This window comes from Sphaeramia orbicularis, chromosome 13 (assembly GCF_902148855.1).
Source record: "Sphaeramia orbicularis chromosome 13, fSphaOr1.1, whole genome shotgun sequence".
Classification (NCBI taxonomy): Eukaryota; Metazoa; Chordata; class Actinopteri; order Kurtiformes; family Apogonidae; genus Sphaeramia; species Sphaeramia orbicularis.
The window spans coordinates 47,479,499-47,499,308 of NC_043969.1; the positions used below are offsets into that span (position 1 = coordinate 47,479,499).

At 36.7% G+C, this 19,810-nt stretch overlaps 1 protein-coding gene across 1 annotated transcript in view; it reads left to right on the forward strand.

Annotated features, from left to right (window-relative positions):
* ercc2 (excision repair cross-complementation group 2) overlaps positions 1–19,468 on the forward strand; it is a 19,488-nt gene extending 20 nt beyond the window's left edge. The window contains exons 1-23 of the mRNA XM_030151876.1: positions 1–121; positions 325–424; positions 1,670–1,747; positions 2,878–2,940; positions 3,768–3,881; positions 3,985–4,101; positions 4,258–4,374; positions 5,343–5,466; positions 5,542–5,638; positions 7,176–7,309; positions 8,421–8,589; positions 9,701–9,819; positions 10,852–10,921; positions 11,168–11,237; positions 11,617–11,718; positions 13,748–13,811; positions 13,943–14,064; positions 15,013–15,105; positions 15,198–15,270; positions 15,711–15,781; positions 17,576–17,719; positions 18,151–18,294; positions 18,832–19,468. The exon at positions 1–121 is cut by the window's left edge and continues 20 nt beyond it. Of these exons, the coding sequence (XP_030007736.1) occupies positions 117–121; positions 325–424; positions 1,670–1,747; positions 2,878–2,940; positions 3,768–3,881; positions 3,985–4,101; positions 4,258–4,374; positions 5,343–5,466; positions 5,542–5,638; positions 7,176–7,309; positions 8,421–8,589; positions 9,701–9,819; positions 10,852–10,921; positions 11,168–11,237; positions 11,617–11,718; positions 13,748–13,811; positions 13,943–14,064; positions 15,013–15,105; positions 15,198–15,270; positions 15,711–15,781; positions 17,576–17,719; positions 18,151–18,294; positions 18,832–18,924 (2,283 nt within the window). The 5' untranslated portion in view covers positions 1–116 and the 3' untranslated portion in view covers positions 18,925–19,468. The remainder of the gene's footprint in view (positions 122–324; positions 425–1,669; positions 1,748–2,877; positions 2,941–3,767; positions 3,882–3,984; positions 4,102–4,257; positions 4,375–5,342; positions 5,467–5,541; positions 5,639–7,175; positions 7,310–8,420; positions 8,590–9,700; positions 9,820–10,851; positions 10,922–11,167; positions 11,238–11,616; positions 11,719–13,747; positions 13,812–13,942; positions 14,065–15,012; positions 15,106–15,197; positions 15,271–15,710; positions 15,782–17,575; positions 17,720–18,150; positions 18,295–18,831) is intronic.
* The last annotated feature ends 342 nt before the right edge of the window (positions 19,469–19,810 follow it).

Consider the following 19,810-nt stretch of genomic DNA (forward strand, 5'->3'; position numbering starts at 1 on the left):
TTACCACCGTAGTGTGTGTTTGGCGTTTGTAGCTCACAACAAAGTTCTCAATGACTGTTTTACTTTAACAGAAGTCACGGATAAAGAAACGGAGAGACTGCTCCCTCTGAACCAAAATGAAGTGAGTGTTTATATTGCAGACAGAAAAATAAAACCGTGTCTTTGCGCCGGGAACATGTTATAACAGCAGCCGGTGTGCTTTAAGCTAGCAGCTGCAGTGTGTTCAGTTTGATTTGTGCAGTATATCAGATGTGTATGTTTTCGGTCTTTTACAGTCTTTGTATACTGATTTCGTCCAGTATTAACTTGGTTTTATTCTTCCAGGCTGAACATTGAAGGCCTCCTGGTGTATTTCCCGTATGACTACATCTATCCGGAGCAGTACTCCTACATGCTGGAGCTGAAGAGGACCCTGGATGCGAAGGTAACATGGTTAAACCCCTTAAACATATGAGTATCTGGATGGATTATAAAATGTCTGTCAGAAAGGATGTTAAGCACAGAGTAAAGAAACTTGAGGTCAGGTTAGGTTTTTACTATTGTGATTAAACCTGCTTTAATTTTTTCCTCAGGTAAAAACTTGTATAAACTACATTTTTAACTGATCTATTCTATGGAGACATTATTAACATTATTAACACAATTAACACATGTTCTGCCTCTTGTCCACTCACTGCATTGTTTGAAATCTGTATATTACAATGCACAGGGCTGTTTTTTGTCAAGTTCCATCACTGTGGGCTCTATAATCAAGTTTCCAAACTGTCATTGAGCTTAAGTAGACACAGCTTTGGTCTATTTCTATTTACAAACCATTAGTGGGTAATAATCCATAGTAATATTAACCCTTGGATGCATAAGCGGGTCAAAAATGACCCAGTGAGTTTGTTTTCTTTCAATATCTGTGTAATGAAAGTTGTTGTTATTTCGTATTCTAGATATTCCTTAAAATACATGTTACTGACATCATACCATTTAATTTTTTAACGGACTTTTTATGCATTTTTAAGAAACTGTAGTTTTTGTGTTACTTCCCCAAGCTTCCAAGTGGCTCAAAATGACCCGCATTTATTTTCAACAGAATTTCATGTGAACCTTTGAGTCAATCTACAGAAAAAACAAAGGACTCACTCACAAAATGGACATTGTTCTATGGCTGTTATGTACTTTATGTTATATACCTCATATACTTTCTATTCAAATTTTCAAAATATTGAAAAAAAATTTGGGAAAATTGTTAATCAAAAAATATTTCAAACATGAAATCATTCTTTTGTGGATGAAAATATAATACAAATGATTATTTTTAACATGACAAAATGACAAAAGTGACATGAAAACACATTGATTTTAACACAATTTATTTTCAACCCATTTATGGACGAGTGGAGGGTCCAGACACTCATGCATCTAAGGGTTAAAATTGTAATATTAAACACTAACAATAGCTTTAAACTCTACCACGTGCTGTCCCTCAGATCCTGTTGAAGTGGACCTCCTGTTTGTAGAGATGACTATGAGTTCAGTTCAAACAAAATGTAAATTATGAATACATTTACAACTGATGGAGACATTTTTCCAGAGTACAGTTCATTTTGAGACATTGTTGTATGATATTAACTCACTGTGTGTCTGTGTGTCACCATCATCCTGTGTCGTCTGTGTTCAGGGTCATGGCGTCCTGGAGATGCCTTCAGGAACAGGGAAAACCATCTCCCTGTTGTCTCTCATTGTCGCCTACCAAAGGGTGAGTCGGTGTTTTCATACCTCCTGCTCTGTCGTCACTGTCTGTGCTCAACTGTTTCTATTTTCCAGAGTGTCTGCAGGTCTTTAGGGAGTTTGAATACTGATATTTAATACGGGACAAAAAAAAAAAACTTATAATACAGATCATATGATAAATACAGCTCAGGATTGTCACTGAAATCATGAACAGTTGAATTTTTGATTTCTTTACAAATATTTCAGTTAGGAAGTCAGAATTACATAGACAGTGGAGGAGAAATAATGCTATAGTATTTTAAATAATACACCTTTTATCTGGTTCAGAATTAAAAATATGAATATTCTTACTTATAAATGGCCATAAGTAGGTAAGTTCAAATTGTTTCATGTGTCTGTGTGTGTAAAATAACTGGTCTTTGTTGTAAGAATTGTAATGTAATTTCATGTCTGTTTCCATCTGGGTCTGAGTAAAACATCCTCTTCTTTCCTAATCAGCTGGTCTGTATTTAATATATAGCAATAGATAATATTAATGGGAAATTACTAGGTAGGCTAATTTTGGGTTAATGATGATAGTTTGGTGTAAAATAAAAGATGAAACTGATTAATTTGCAGAAGTCAGATCATTGTCAAACCTTTGCCTTATATCAAGTGTTTTTCGCTTTAACTGAAATGAAGCTACTGAACAGAACATCAGAGTTATAGTAATAAATGCTTACAAATCACTGAACATCAAAGTCAGTAATAAATCCACTTATCAGTAAATGAAGAATAGCATCAAACAAACCATGAAGAAATCTAGGTGATTTTTTTAATGTTGTTTTTATGTTAGCAATTTTAGCATTATTATTCCAAATAGGATCATTCAAGTAAAGACTGATTGCATTTGGGTTGTTTTTCATGTTTATTTTGTGGTTTATCGATGGTGTGTTGATGTGGTTTGTTGACATTTAAAGGAGGAAACCAGTCGATAAATGAATAAATTATCTCATGAATAAATAAAAGTCTCATACTGCTTTCTCTCTCTCTCTCTCTCCCTTTCTCTCTCTCTCCGGCTTTCTTTCTTTCTTTCTTTCTCACTTGCTCTCTCTCTTTCTTTCTTGCTCTCTCTCTCTCTTTCTTGCTCTCTCTCACTCTTTCTTTCTCCCTCAGGCCTTTCCATTAGAAGTGACCAAACTGATCTACTGCTCCAGAACAGTTCCTGAGATTGAAAAGGTGAGTTAACGTTTAGAAACCACTGATATGCAGCATTGACACCAGTTTGTTTCATTTTTACAGCAAGAATTCTCTGCATGTTCTCTGTCTCATGTTGATACCAGGTTACATTCAGATCACTCTTCGACCTGTCCTCATATTTTATTAGTTCAGACCGATATTAAAAATTTACCTTTACTTTTAATGGTCCATATTTTAATGGGTTATAACATAAACAGTTACAGAAATCACTATAGTTACTGTTGGTCACTGATAGGAAGTCATATATGGACTTTCATTTGGGTCACGACCTTTGACCTTGAGTGACTTTAAATGGTCAAACTCAAGGTCACCAATGTATAGATTTCAACAACCTTCCAATCAAAAACTACTGGTTGGATTCATTTCAATTTTTTTTATTTAGCTTCCTTGGGACAATGTCTACAAAGTCTGGTCACAGTTTTGAGAAATTTAGATTTTTGAATTTATTGATGAATTTTTGAAATAATTAAAAATGTGCCTTTCCTTCTAATGGTCCATATTCTGATGGTTTATAACATGTAAGTGGTTACAGATGTCAATATAGTTCCTGTTGAGCACTGGTAGAAGTCATATATGGACTTTGATTGAATTAGTTGAGTTCTCCTCCAGTGAAAGTCCCGCCCACTTCTACTGTATTGTTAGAATGATCTGCATCCAGACCACAGGACTGGGACATAGAACAGAACCTGAAAACCTCACACATTCACCTGGTTATTGATTCTTGATAGAACATGACGCAGACATACAGGGACATTGGTTTTAATGTTTATTAAATAATGTTTGACTCAGTGTCTGTGTTTGCGCAGGTGGTGGAGGAACTCAGGAAGCTGATGGAGTTTTATTCCAAAGAAACAGGAGAGACCAACAACTTCCTGGCTCTGGCGTTGTCGTCCAGGAAAAACCTGTGCATCCATCCAGAGGTACGAACACTGAAGAAGCACCTGAACTCTAACTCTAGAACAGAGGAGTCAGGTTTGGATGTTCGTATCTGACAGAGTACGGTCTCTCTTCCGTCGTGTCCAGGTGAGCTCTCTGCGCTTCGGGAAGGAGGTTGATGGGAAATGCCACAGTCTGACGGCGTCGTACATTCGCGCTCAACGCCACAGTAACCCCAACCAGCCGGTGTGTCGGTTCTATGAGGTAAGGAGTCGTTTTACAGAAAAAGGAAACAGACCAACAGTCACATCATCATCATTATATCTGCTAATTCAGTTTATGTAGATGTTGTTATAATGACCTTCAGCGTAAAGTGATGCATTCGTCTCCTCTTCTTTCCGATCTTCTCTGTTCGTGAAGGAGTTTGACGCCGTCGGTCGACAGGTTCCTCTTCCTGCTGGAATCTACAACCTGGACGACCTGAAGGACTTCGGCCGGAGGAAAGGCTGGTGTCCGTATTATCTGGCCCGTTACGCAGTACGTCAAACACAACGCACAATCTGACATGTTCACCAGGTTTATGTGGAACTGTTGGGTTGGGATTAGCTGGTTTGAAGAGTGGATGAATGGTTTTATTTCTATTTCTAGTTTTTTTGAGTTTTTTTTTTTTCCTTCTTTAGTTTCAATGTGAGTTTGGGTTTTTATGTTTTTTGAAGAAATTGTTTTTTAAGAACTTCAAAAAGTCACCTGAAGTGATGAATTATTTCAGATTTTTTACACAAAGCTTTGTTTATTAAAGCAGCAAATTCTGCAGAAGATGTTTTATTGTTGTTCATCATGAGCCTTTAACACTGAAGCTGGTTTTACCTGCACTTCTGTGTAATTTTAACTCATGCTGCATCATTTATTGAGGCTTCTTTTTAATTTTTATTAGACTTGATTTTTTTTTTTTTAATTAAAGTTTTTAATAATTATTTTTCATTTGTAGTTTTAGGGGGAAAATCCTCTGTTAGATGTTTTAATAAAAGTTAAAGCTTAAAACTAAAATATATTTCATGCAGTTTTATGTCATGAGGGTTTAATCTCAGCGAATAGAATAGAATAGAATAGAATAGCCTTTATTGTCAGTGTGTTCAGTGCTCCTTCAGTCAGTGCAACAGTATGAATAAAAGTAGAATAGAGCCAATATAAAATTACAAAAAATTATCAAATAAAATAAGAAAATAGAATATAAAATTTAACAAAACTGCAATAATAAAAGAACCGAAAGTAGAATAAAATAAAATAAAAACAGACAAAATATGTTAATAGAATCTGTATAATATTATAAGTGTGTATATCTATGAAAGTCTATCAAAAATAATCTATGTTTGAATTAATATTGCACTTTTATTGGAACATCAGTCTTTGTCTTTGGGTGGAATAGTTTTCATTAAATGTGTCTTTCATAACATCACATTACTGCTGTTGGATTCGACTCTTCGTCTGTGTTCGTCTTTCGTCAGATCCTTCACGCCAACATTGTGGTCTACAGTTACCACTACCTGCTGGACCCTAAGATCGCGGACCTGGTGTCCAAAGAACTGGCCAAGAAGTCAGTGGTGGTGTTTGACGAGGCTCATAACATCGGTGAGACGGACTTCACTGAAATCTGACCCGTTTGTCTGTCGTGTGTTCACCTTCTGTTTGTGTCTGTGATCTCAGACAACGTTTGCATCGACTCCATGAGTGTGAACATCACCAGGAGAACTCTGGACCGCTGTCAGAACAACGTGGACACGCTGCAGAACACCATACAGAAGTAAGACCCGGTCACAGCAGGAAGGAGTTCTTTAACCCTTCGTTATCTCACCCATAGAGCTCCTTTAACCATCAAAAGCATGTGATCTGTGCAGTGTCGTAGTCATGTCGAAACGTTTTTCATACAGTTTGCTTTTACCCTTTTGACATTTTTTTTTTTTTCATCATCTTGAGTCATAAACAAAAATAGTCAAATAAAAGTCATATTTTTTAACCTTATAAATGCCATGTTTGGAATGTAAACATACAAAAAAAAAAACAGATTATTTTTTTTCAGTGTACTATGTAGTTATTAATTAGACATTTTGCTAATTTTTATCAATTCTTAGGCAAAAAATGAAAATTCAGCTTATTCTCACATTCAGTTTCATTCCTTTTCCCCCTTTTCATTTTATTGATTATTTTGTTATAACTGTCATATTTGTAACCCTTTAAATGCCATATTTGTAATGTAAACAAACCATATTTTTTGATCCAAAACACACACAAAAACCTTTTTTCCTCAATATAGTACATACTGAACCCACTGGAGTCTCTTCATCTTCGCACACACATTCCACAATTATTACACAGTTCAAGCATCTCCCCTTCCCCCATTCCCTTGTCACATCTGCTGTCTGCCTAATTGTTCATGCTGTCCCCCAATTCCCTTCAAATCCATGAAAAAATTCCAGCATGTGTCCACGTGTACTGTGTGAAAACTGTATGATGTCTTATATTTGTGCTTTGCATTATCTTCTGTTCTTCACTGCAATTTTCGAAGAAAGGGGTTTATGGCAGCGCTCCACTTAGGAGCAGCGGCCTGATGTCCCTAATCATCCAACTTAATTTCGTTTGATATACTCTGTACTGTCAAATGATAATAAAGACAGTCAATCAATCAATCAATCAGTCAATCAATCAATCAATCAATCAATCAAAAAATTGATTGCTTTTTTTTCTCTAACTTTTGCAGCCTGGCATATGTCAGTCATTAACAGTTACATTGGTTAATGTGCGTTACTGTTTTTTTGTGCTTCGTCAAATGTTCTAAAATGTGTCATTTTTTGCTCACTTGGTAGAGGGATGTTAGTGTAGTAATTTTTCTTTTTCTTTTTTTTTTTTACAATGTGTTGATTTTAGTGGATGTTTCAGAATTAAAAAAAATCATGAAAAAATGAACAATTTAGTATTCTAACCTAAAACAAATAGTGAAAAATAATATGACCTTTAATAACATGAAGTACAAAGTGTTCATAATATGTTCACCTGGATACTGGATGCTTTATGAAATGGTAAAACGGTTGAGTAAACTTTTATCTCCGCTCATCAGACTTTCAGTAATTATTATTTTTAACATAGTAATTCATTAATTTCGCCCCTGGCCTGTTACATACCCAGTGTCAGACCCCATCCCTGTTATTGGACGTACCTACAGCGGTCCATTTGTGTTCTGATCACACCTGTGGAACCCATTAAAGCAGATCTGACCTGGACCACAGCTCATCACACACCGTTCATCGTCTTCTCACCGCCGTGTTTGTGTCTCTGTTTGACAGAATAAAGGAAACAGATGCCGCTAAACTGAGGGAGGAGTATCGACGGCTGGTGGACGGGCTGAAGGAAGCCAGCGTTGCCAGGGAAACGGACATCTACCTGTCCAATCCAGTCCTGCCTGATGAAATCCTGCAAGGTGGGTTCACTGGTGTCCCAGTCCAGATTCAGGGTTCAGACTCTGGTCTGTATAAAACAGGACGGTTCAGATAAACTCTGACCTCAGGGAGTTGGTAATATTTATTCAGTTTGTTAATTTTTTTTTCATTTTGCTCATTATTGTTCTTATTTATTATTGTGCTTATTTGTTGTAAATTTTGTGAATTTTCTTTAAGTATTTTGTGAATTTTATGGACTATTTTGTTGATTTTGGTCAGTTTATTGATTATTTTGTCATTTCTTTTAATTTTGTCATTTACTTTCCTCATTTTTACCTCCGCCAAGGAGGTTATGTTTTTGCCAGGGTTTGTTTGTTTGTGTGTCTGTTTGTTTGTTTGTTTGTTTGTCCGTTAGTGTGCAACATAACTCAAAAAGTTATGGACAGATTTGGATGAAATTTTCAGGGTTTGTTGGAAATGGGATAAGGAAGAAATGATTAAATTTTGGTGGTGATCGGGGGTGGGGGGGCCCACGGGGGGGGGGCCACTGATCAGCCTTGGCGGAGTTCTGCGCTCTCCGAGTGCTTCTAGTGTTGCATATGTTTTTAATTTTAGAAATTATTTTACTGATTTTTTTTTTTTTTTTTTAATTTTATCTCTTATTTTTGCTAATTTATTGATTGCTTTGTTAATTCTGCTTGTTTTTGAAAATTATTTTGCTAATTTAGTTGCTCATTTTGTTACTTTCATTGATTATTTTGTAATTTTTGTTCAACTTATTATATTGCTTATTTTTCCTCATTTTAACACGGCAAGTTTTTTTTATAGAACATTTGATACAAACTTTAAGCTTTAAGATGCAAGTAATAGCAAGTAATACTTTTTAAAGAACATTTAATAATGTATATGTTGGGTTATCATAACACAATATGTAATAATAGTAATACTTAAGTGAAATTAATTAGAAGGCTAATTATTAAAGAGCAGTATAGAATAGAAATAGGTTTGATAACTGAGTGAATCAGTGACTGATATTTGCATAAATACAATATAATTTGTCTGAAGGTACATAGGGTTCAGATTCTAGTCTAGGCAGTTCAGATGACCTCTGACCTCAGGGGGTTGACGGTGTTTGTCTGGACTCTCCTTCAGAGGCCGTCCCTGGGACCATTCGCACCGCTGAGCACTTTGTTGGATTTTTGCGCCGTTTCCTGGAGTATCTGAAGTCCCGTCTGAGGGTCCAGCATGTGGTCCAGGAGAGCACCCCACAGTTCCTCAAAGACATCTTCGACAAAGTCTGCATTGACAGGAAGCCTCTCAGGTGAGTTTAGGAAGAGATGCATGATGGGACGTTTTAATAACCATCAAAGGTGGGTCCTGTGGTGGACGACTGGAATTAGAAGGGAAAGGAGTTAGAAATATTAAAAAAACACCTAAAATCACCTAGAATCAACTATTTGTTACAGTTAGAATGATATGAATTTATGCATTTATTCACTAGTTACTTTGACTTTAATGAATTTATTTTTGAGTTATTACTGAAACTTAGACTAAAGAGGATTTTTTAAAATTTTTTTATGGGTGATAGTGGCTGTAATAAATATCCATTTTCTGCTCCATCAGTCTTATATTGGCCTTTAAAAGTCCACTATCAATCGACCTTTAGCTTTATCTTCTGTACCTCAAAAACCAGTGATTATATAATTTAAATGCTGTCAGTTCTTGCTGCATGGCCATAGAAATCACTGGTGTTTATTTATTTCAGTGTCATTTAAAGTCATCATTTCTGTTTTTATATTGTAATCCTACACAGTAACAAAATTCTTGCAGCTTCAAAACTCAGTTTACCATACCATACCAACTTTATTTGTAAAACACTTTGAGAACTTTACAGCTGGCTAAAGTGCCGTACACAAATCATAAAACAAGGGAATAAATAAGTAAAAACAGAAATGAAAATCTGGTAAAAACAACATAGGAAATGTAAAAAAACAAAAAATGTCTCATTCAGTGATTAAAGCCAACAAGAAAAAGTGCGTTTTTAGACCCGATTTAAAAACAGGCAGAGACCGAGCCTGGCAAACATCTAAAGCAGTGCTTCCGCAGCTTTGGGGCAACAACAGAAAAGCCACAGTCCCCGCAAAGCTTCTTTTTTGTTTTTAACCACAAGCTGCAGCTGATCTGCTTTTAAACATCAGATCTGTGAAGAGCCCATGTGTCGTCTCTGCTCAGCAGTGTTTTATAAAACAGTCTTTAGTGTTTCCTGCATCCACACCTAACCTTTAGCCTTTAGTTCTGGAATAAAATTAACTGTTGTTGTGAAACTTTACCCTCATGTTTTTCCTCGTCTTCCTATCCTTCTGTATCTGTATTTGTGTATAAATGTGTGTATCTGTATGTGTATATGTTTATCTGTATGTGTGTCTGTCCAGGTTTTGTGCGGAGCGTCTGCAGTCGTTGCTTCGAACCCTGGAGATCGCAGACATCGCAGACTTCTCAGCTGTTACACTCATCTCTAACTTCGCTACTCTGGTCAGCACCTACAGTCAAGGTAATGGAACTCTGCTTCATTATAAAATAAACTCAGGCGTGTCCTAAAACACGGTGTGCATCTTTAATTGACCTTCGACCCTGAACATGCTCCTGTTTCCTCATCATCCTGCCAATCCCAGAGCTGATCAATAAACCCTCAGAGTTTACCGACGTCAGATGGTTTTCAGTGGTAATTCTGAGTTAAGGCTGGGGCGGTTAATCCGATTAATAAAGGTTATGACTACATCTTAAAAATCCAGATTACAAAATCAGAATACCTTTTATCATCATTGTGTGGTCATTGAAATTATGATTGCTACAATATGAATAAAAAAAAAACAGTATGCAAGAAAATAAGAATAGAGTGAATATAAAATTATAAAAACTGAAAAGTATAGTAAGAATATGAAATTCATCCAAAAGTAAAATAAGAATAGAACTAACATAGCATAAAATAGACATAGACATCAAATATAAATAAACACAATATTTACAATTTTAACCCTCTGAGCACCAAAGTCGCAATGTTGTGACAAAATAACTGAATGAAACGGACAGCTTTTTGAAATCTATATATCAAAAATTTTTTTTTTTTTTTAAACCCAAAAAACTCAGTGCCTATAGGCTTTAGTCTTTAAAAATAGTGCATTTATGTTTGAATTAATATTGAATAAATATTACGTTGTTATTGCAAGAACAGTGTATTTTGCTCAAATATTTGGTAGATATTTACTTAGAAGGTTCTGGTTTATATAAAATGACCATAAAGGGTTAAAATGACCTCAATCACTCTGTTGTTTACTGAGACAAAACTAAATGAATATGAACTCATTGTCTGTGATGTCGGACACTGGATTGAACTAAAGATGGTGTTTAAAAAAAAAAAAAAAGGTAGTAGAGATGCCCCCTAGTGGCTGGACTGCACCAATAACATGGTTTACCTCTAAACATTTAGAGGAAAATCCTGTGTTTTTTGGTTTGATGAAACTGTCTCCATCCTGACTTGAGTTCTTTCTTTCTTTTATTTTTAACCTGAACTGTTTGTGTGAAGGTTTCACCATCATCATTGAACCATTTGAGGATCGAACACCAACCATCGCCAACCCTGTTCTGCACTTCAGGTGAGGAACAGATGAGGAACGATCACAGAAAACATCCAAATGTCTGCAGAATCTGCTGAATAGTGACACTAACACTAATGCAGCAGATTTTACACAATCTACAGAACAGTTATTTAGTGTCAGGTTGATTTTTAGTTTCAGTCTGAATCCTCCTCCTCAGATCATTTTAACCTGTTTGTCGCTGCTGTAGTTTTTTACCCGTATTTGATGCCCAGTTCTGATCTTCATCTGTCTTTGTTTGTTCAGCTGTATGGACCCGTCCATCGCCATCAAACCTGTTTTCCAGAGGTTTCAGTCGGTCGTCATCACCTCGGGGGTAAATCACATCAAACTCAGTCTCTGTTTACAGCCGTTCTTCCACAGATCCACACGGTTTAGATGTTCTTTTACTTTTAAGTCCTTTTCTATTTCTGTTCTTTTCTTCCTCTCTGTTGGAGATTCTTACAGTGTAAATGTCTTTCAGAAGCAGGTCTTCCATAAAACTAAACTAAAAACTGTTTATTTCACCTTCATCGTCTTATTTTTAAGCCTTTTCTTATTGTAAGTGATTTAGTGAACTCCTTCCTGAACCTAAAGCTTTTAAAACAGTATTAATTCATTCGTGACCAACACTTAGTCCGGTTTAATGTAATGTCATATTTTTTGTGCGTCTCAGTATCATGACCATTCCGTGTCCATCTGAATGTCGTCCTCAGACTCTGTCTCCTCTGGACATCTACCCCCGAATCCTCGACTTCCGCCCCGTTACCATGGCGTCCTTCACCATGACGCTGGCTCGGACCTGCCTCTGCCCCCTGGTGTGTATTTAAAGGGTTCAAATCCTGAAAATTATTGAAGGTTTCGTAGTTTTGACCAGAGCTGAAGCTATTTAACAGATTTATGCAGAAAAAAACTGAAAAATATATGACAATTTTATAGCACTTTTTTGTGCTTCTACATTTTTGGATCGAGGTAGTAAATTAGCAATGTGATATTATGAAATCGCATGCAGATAACACACCAGTTTGGTCAGTCCATAACACCTTCTTCCAGTCTTCAGTAGTCCACTGGCGGTGTTTCGTGGCTCAGCCAAGCCTCTTTGTCTTATTCTGAAGTCTCAGCAATGGCTTTAACTGCATCTCCACCCATCAAACCTGCAACTGTTCAGTCTTCTCTTCACAGTGGAAACTCAGACTTACTTCCTCCTCCTCTATCTTCTCTGTGCTTTCAGCTGTTGTCCTGTCAGTCTCCTCTCTCTCCAGCTGTTGACTGTCATAAACTTGTCTTCTGATTCTGTTGTGTCTTTGGCTCTGCCACACCTCTTCCTGTCAGCATTTCCCAGTCCAGTTTCTGAGTGCCGTTGGATGGTGAAGGAAACTGGACTTACTGACACCTGGACTTTCTTGGACATTTCTCTGTAGGACATACCTACATTTTTAAGTGTTCTGATGCTCTGTCTCTCTTCTATCGTTAATTGCCTTTTCCTCTTTTCCAGTTTTATAGTAACACACTACTTTCTGCAGTACAGTACTGTTCAAATAATGATATGGTACCAAAGTGTGTTCCAACACTACTTTTCTGCAGACAGAGGGGGTTGGAAGGAATTCACAAAGTTGGGACACCTGGAGGAGCTGGTAGCACCAACTTTCCAGGCTTGTTCAACCTCCATTGCTGCAGAACTGCTTTAAGTTGTTAACCCATTTCTTGTTCGCCTTTTTGTATAATTCTGAAATGTACATTATTTTTCAGTTTTGTTTAACTTTACCTTTTTTTTTTTTTTTTTTTTAACCTCTGGCAGTTCACTGCTTACCTTTGTACCATTTCAAGCCGTTCATTGGACTGGAACTGCTTGAATTTCAAAACAAAACTGGAAAAACTGGGGTGTTCTAAAACTTTTGACCGGTAGTGTATATCACGCCAAATGCCATAAGAAATAGCGTGACGTACAACGTGATTTCATGAGATCAGTCTCTAAATTAGAGGTTCCACAAGGGTTAACCCCCCCCCCCCCGCCTCCAAATTATTCATTGTCATTAACCACAAACAACTGTTCAGGATAAAGACAAAATCCAAGTCTGTAGTCCATGTTAACATAGTGTGTAGTGGTTGTGAGAGGTTTTGTCGCACAGTGGTAAACTTCAAAACAGAACATGTTTGTACATTTTGTGCTTTTCTTTAAAAAAAATTTAAGTTTTTATGTGTTCGTCTAAGCATCCACTCATTACCTCCGCCAAGGAGGTTATGTTTTTGCCAGGGTTTGTTTGTCTGTCTGTTTGTTTGTCTGTCCGTTAGTGTGCAACATAACTCAAAAACTTATGGACAGATTTGGATGAAATTTTTAGGGTTTGTTGGAAATGGGATAAGGAAGAAATGATTAACTTTTGGGGGTGATCCGGAAGAAATCCTGGATTCTGGATCACTTTGAAATTTTCGTTAACATTGTGGTAAATGGGGCCAAAATTTTCGTTTCCCAATATCTCGCTTAATTATTGACCAACACTCATGAAATTTAACTCAGGAATTGACAATGGGGTCCTCTATCACATTTCAAAGGCTGATTATGTGGGGAATTTTTGCGCTTGGCGGAGGTCTGTGCTCTCTGAGTGCTTTTCTAGTTAAGTAAACAATCAAAATCTAAAACTGTTTTTGGGAGTTGATTTTTCTTCTAAATTGTTGGACTTTTTCATGTGTGAGATTAAATGTCAAACTGAATGAACCTACTTTGAGTGATACTTAGAGCTTCAGGCTGATTTCTGTAAAAGGCAGTTAAAACAACCCCTTAGGCGTGTGTTTGTTCTAACTCTGTAAGTTCTAACTGTATTTTCTTGTGGTTCTGGTGTTTTTCAGATCGTCGGCAGAGGAAACGACCAGGTGGCTCTGAGCTCCAAGTTTGAGACCAGAGAAGACTTCGGTCAGTGAAGAATTAATTACACGTTAAAAGAACATTTATTAGTCGCTTTTCACTACAGAATATATCAGTAGTCATGGTGATAAACACACCTATTTTTTGTTCTAATGTGATTGTTTTATTTATTTATACAGCTGTCATTCGTAACTATGGCAACCTGCTCCTGGAGATGTCCGCCGTTGTTCCTGACGGCATCGTAGCATTTTTTACCAGTTACGTTTACATGGAGAATATCGTAGCCTCCTGGTACGAACAGGTGAGTGTGTACGAAGAAAACGCACACAGACACACAATCATCTACACACATATTGTGAGAAAACTTTATGTAGGAAGTACAATACAGGAAACGTGGAGTGAAAATAAACTTCAAAATAAAAGCAGAAACAGGTTAGACATGACGACATTTATTTAAGGATAAAAAGGCTCTGAAAAATGGAAATATGACTAAATAAATATACTGACGTGTTATGAGAAAGGGAATTTTGACAAAAATACTAGTTTTAAAATACACTATATAGACAAAAGTATTGGGACACATCATGTCTACAGCTGTAAGATGTCCTGTTCATGATGATTTGACATAAAAACATAAATATTTCCTTAAAGTTAAATGGGAGATTTTTCTTCCTCAGTGAGATGTGAAGAAAGTAGATGGTTAGTTGTGGTAGAAAATTATTATTTACAGTCAGAACATGAAAAATATTTTAGAAATTAAGAGGTAGAACGTTTAAAATCATAGTCATGGATTAAAAAAAAAAAATCAGTGTTGAGAGAAATTAAATAAAAACCATCTCTGAGGCATTTTAGAAACAAAGATAACAATTTAAACCAAACTGACCAATGCAATGATATTTATCCCAATATAAAACTATATTCTGACATTTGTCATTATTGTTTTGTATCCCAGACTCCTGTTAGAAAAGAAACACCTGAATTCAACATGTCCACATACTTTTGTCCATGTAGTGTATTTTTAGTTTGTTAGTCCAAATGTGACAAGAACCATCAAACTATAAGATGATAACAGATGGTGTTATTAGTCTTTATCATGTTCAGAGTTTCACAGCCCGTGTAGTTAATATAGAACCAACGACCACAACAGAACAGAGGGGGTTTGAACTGTACCTGGATTAAATCATGTGTATTTATTTTCTTACAGAACGCAGTTTATGTAAAAGATGCATGTGTTTGTGTTTCTGTTCAGGGGATCCTGGAAAACATCCAGAGGAACAAACTGATCTTCATTGAGACTCAGGACGCTGCAGAGACCAGCATGGCCCTGGAGAAGTACCAGGAGGTCAGGAACCAGCTCCCATAATGCATCTGAAAGCACAGATCTGACCCTGACCTTTGACCCCTGACCTCTCTTTGTTTTTTTCGTCTCTCTAGGCTTGTGAGAACGGCCGAGGTGCCATCCTGCTGTCTGTGGCCAGAGGGAAGGTGTCTGAAGGAATTGACTTTGGTAAAAGATCCGATTATTTAAAGAAAAACCAGATGAAACAAACCCCATCAGTGATTCAGTCATGAAGACACAGGAAACAAACCCACCTTTAACCCTCATGCCCTCCTCAAATGTTCTACCCTCTGGTTACCTTCAGGGCACAAATCAATATCAATATTTATTTTAATTAGCATTTTTGTCCATGAGGGTAACCAGAGAGAGTATCTGACACTACAGAAAAAATACAGACAAAATTAACAAACAAAAACAAACAAACAAAACAAATCTACATGTTAACAACATCACAAATCTTATTGAAGTAAGTGTTTGAAAGTTGGCCTGCAGCAGGTTTCACTGCCAAGGTAGAAATAATTGGATCCAGTTTAAGCCGTTTTACTGCATGTTGTTCATTCCAACCCTGTTCTAACAGATCTGTGTTGGTTTGGTGTTTTTCTGTTCAGTTCACCACTTCGGCCGGGCCGTGATCATGTTTGGAGTCCCGTACGTTTACACCCAGAGTCGGATCCTGAAGGTCAGAACCAGAACCGAGTCGGTTTCACTTCACTCACCTCAACAACAACACACACAAATCTGAAGCATTCGTCCACTTTGTAAACATGAACAATCACAACAGTGTGAATAGAAACTGATCTGAAAGACTGACGGTAACATTTATCATAAATGTGTCTCAAAAATCACAGACAAATGAACTGTTCATCAGTTTAATCTATTTACTGTGAAAATACAAACTCAAACTCTTTACATATTATTAAGAACATATGATGTTGAAAAGTTGTTAATATTCCAGCATTTTACCTCAGGTATTATTCTTAATCTACAACTTTTTGGTTATTTTGACTTAATCTGTGACAAGATTTTTTTTCTTTTAATACTGTAACATTTTTCTCCACTTATTTACCTTTCAATGACCTTTTATCATAATTACACCTTCCTTATAATGACACTTTTTCTTGTAGAAATGCTTGTTTTTTGATGCAAAATTCTTAAAATATTACATCTGCAACAAATTTCCAAACTTCTGCAGTGTTATTTAAATTATTATTAGAATAGATATTTTGTTTGTTTAACTTGTTTTTGTTATTGATATTGTTATTTGTACAATCTTAATTTTTACATCTAAAAATAGTTCAACAGAACCCAAATGTAATCATTTATTCACAGATTTATAAAACAGATAAATATCAGCTGACACTGACAGGAGGCCCATGTATCAGTGTCTGTCACATTTTTTTTTTTTTTTTTTTTTTTTTTATTGGTGATAGTTAACAAGACAATGTGGACAGAAAAACAACAACACATAAACAAAAGGAAACTCAAACAAATAAACAAACAAAAAACAACAACAATGACAGAGTATTGACAAACAACGTCATATTACAATGAAAAAGATCAGAAATGTAAATAGCAATATGATAATAATAATGTTAACATGATGATAATGATAACAATAAAAATATTACTTTCTAATCCAAAAAAAGGAAAAAGGCAAGGGGGGGGGTGGGGCTTGGTTGAAGAGAGAAAGAGGGGAGGGGAGAGAAAGGGGGAGAAAGAAGAGTAGGTGGGAATGAAGGGGAGCAGGGATCCTGGTTTGTCTGTATATGGAGGTAGAGAGAGAAAATGAAGTTAATGTGGATGATGTCAATTAAAAAATGTTTGTTATGGGTTGGATGTGGTCTGATATGTGGTCCTGTACATGGCTGTGGTTTTGGTTACTGCTTTGGTACGAGTTCTGGGTGGACTTTAGATAATTTGTGAAGGGGTTCCATGTTTCCTCAAAGGCTGATATACTGTTTGACTGTTGACTGTTGATTTTACTGTCTGTCACATATTTATTTTGAAGTTGTTTTTTTTTTTTTTGGGGGGGGGGGCGTTCCCAAAGGGTCAGTACATATGAATAAACATAATGTGCTAATACACAATATTAAAGCCACGGCTGATTTCCATCTTTAGTCTGTTCATAAAACATAACACACATATAACATAGAAGTCCAGTGAACTCATTCAACAAACACATTACACATTTAGACTAATATCATAACTTTATTTTCCTAATGTTTCAATATTATACATTCATTCTCCTTTTACTATTCTATAAATATTCACTAAAACAGAACATTTGGTTCTTGTAATATTTTAACCATATTCTTGTCATATTTAGACTTTAGTCACTTTGACTCCTGTTCAGATTCATTTCGTGTGACTATTTCTGAACACTTCTATTGTTGTTGTGGTTTTTTCTATTGTCGTTGCTCATTTTGTTTCATTTCCGTAAACTTGTGTTTTTTTGTCAATGTTGTCGTCTCAGGCTCGTCTCGAGTACCTCCGGGATCAGTTCCAGATCCGAGAGAACGACTTCCTGACCTTCGACGCCATGAGACACGCGGCCCAGTGCGTCGGCCGAGCCATCAGAGGGAAGACGGACTACGGACTCATGATATTTGCAGACAAGGTCAGTCCTCTGTGTTGGACATGTCCGCCGTCACCGTGTCCCTTCGACTCAGACGGTTGCTGTTTTTTTTTTTTTTCATGGGTTATTTATTTATTTTTATTTAACCACATAAAGTCCCATTGAGATCGAGAATGTCTTTCACACACACAGCAGCACATGCCATGATGAAAAACAGGTTAAAAGATCAGTGATAACAATAAATCCAATCCAACTCTATTTGTAAAACACTTTCAAACCACAGTGGACCAAAGTGTTATACAGAAGAATAAATGAAAAGGGGGGGGGGGGGGGGGGTGAACTGATGGCTCATTTCCAGTTCATCATTCAGACCTTACATATCCATACGACATCGTAGCTGTTGGTTCTTTGAAGATTAATCTTATTTAATCTCATTTAGCGTTCTGCTCTTTGACTCCTCCTTCCTTCCACAGCGTTACGCTAGAGCTGACAAACGTGGGAAACTTCCCCGTTGGATCCAGGAACACATCACCGACGGCAGCCTCAACCTGACGGTGGACGAGACCGTCCAACTGTCCAAACACTTCCTGAGGCAGATGGCCCAGCCCTTCAGACAGGTAACACACAACACTGTCTGTCTGTTCTGTATCGACGCGAATATTAGTATCTCAGATTTTAAATACCCGCACAGAATTTTGGATTATGTACATATACATACACACACAGCTAAAATACAATCATCAAGGAACTATACAGACTGGAAAAATGAAGATAAACAGTGAAAAAGAGGCGAAAAAATAGCTTGACCCCCCCTCCCAAAAAAAAAGAAAAAAATTAAGCAAAACACACTACTGGAACACTCCAAAACAGAACTATCACTATTATATACAATTATTTACATGAATTCACTGCAAAAATGTTGCTAAAACACTGCTAATGGTGTCTCATTGCCCACCTGCTGCTGTCTGCCCTGCTCCAGTCTGGTACTTTATGCTCCACCCACTTCTACCCCTCCCCCATAAATCAATGCAGGCCTCTGCTGTAATGTGTTATATAGCAATAGGAAAAAAAAAACGTCAGATCCCAGTGTTATGAGGATGTAACTGATGACGTCTGATGTTTGTGGACGTTCTCTAACCTCCGTGTCCGTCCAGGAGGACCAGCTGGGTCTGTCTCTGCTGACCCTGGAGCAGCTGCAGTCGGAGGAGATGCTGAAGAAGATCACCCAGATCGCACATCAGACCTGAAGGTGACGCACATTGCATCATATCGTAACCATGACGATGCCAGCCGCCGTTACCGGGCCTGCTGAGGGTCCCAGGTCAGATGAGGATTAGAGCTGACCTGGACCGTTACACAGACGGTCAACGGCGTCTTCACTCCGACCTCGTTTGGTTTGGACCGGGTCAGTCTGGGTCAAACTGAACCGTGGTTCCTTTGATTATCGATAAATGTAAAAACGCTTCACGGACAGTTTCAGGAAACGTTACACAGGACTGCAGAGGAGGGTTAAAGTCATAGTAGTTCAGGGACCACGTACACACCAGTATGATCTAAACTGGGTCGGACCAGGAAAATAACATAACATAAATAATGACGACTACAAAGTTGTCTCTGTTTTAGAGTTTAAAAAAAGTAAAATATTATGAAACTGTTTACTATTCCAAAACGTCCTTTTAAAATAAATGTGAATAACATGAATCTGAAATTTCTTAAGAAAAATAAGTGCAATTTTAACAATATTCTGCTCAGTTTATTTATTATTTACACATGTACATTATAATTTACAGATCACAGTGGATCTACAAATACACCAAACATTTAATAACAGGCAGAATATTATTAAAATTACACTTATTTCTTAGGACATTTCAGGTTATTCATATTTCTAGTGAACAGATAGTTTGTAGATGTAAATATTTTCATGTAATTTTATTTATTAACACTAAAACAAATCCAAATTTGGAGTTATCATTATTTATGCATTATTATGATGGTATTTTACTGGTCTGACCCAGTTGAGATTTTTTTTTGTGCTAGGTCAAATGTTCTAAAATGTGTCAACGTACATTTTTTTTACTCTGAAGGGTGTTAGTGGAGTAATTTTCTATTTTAGTGTCTGGGTCAGAATTT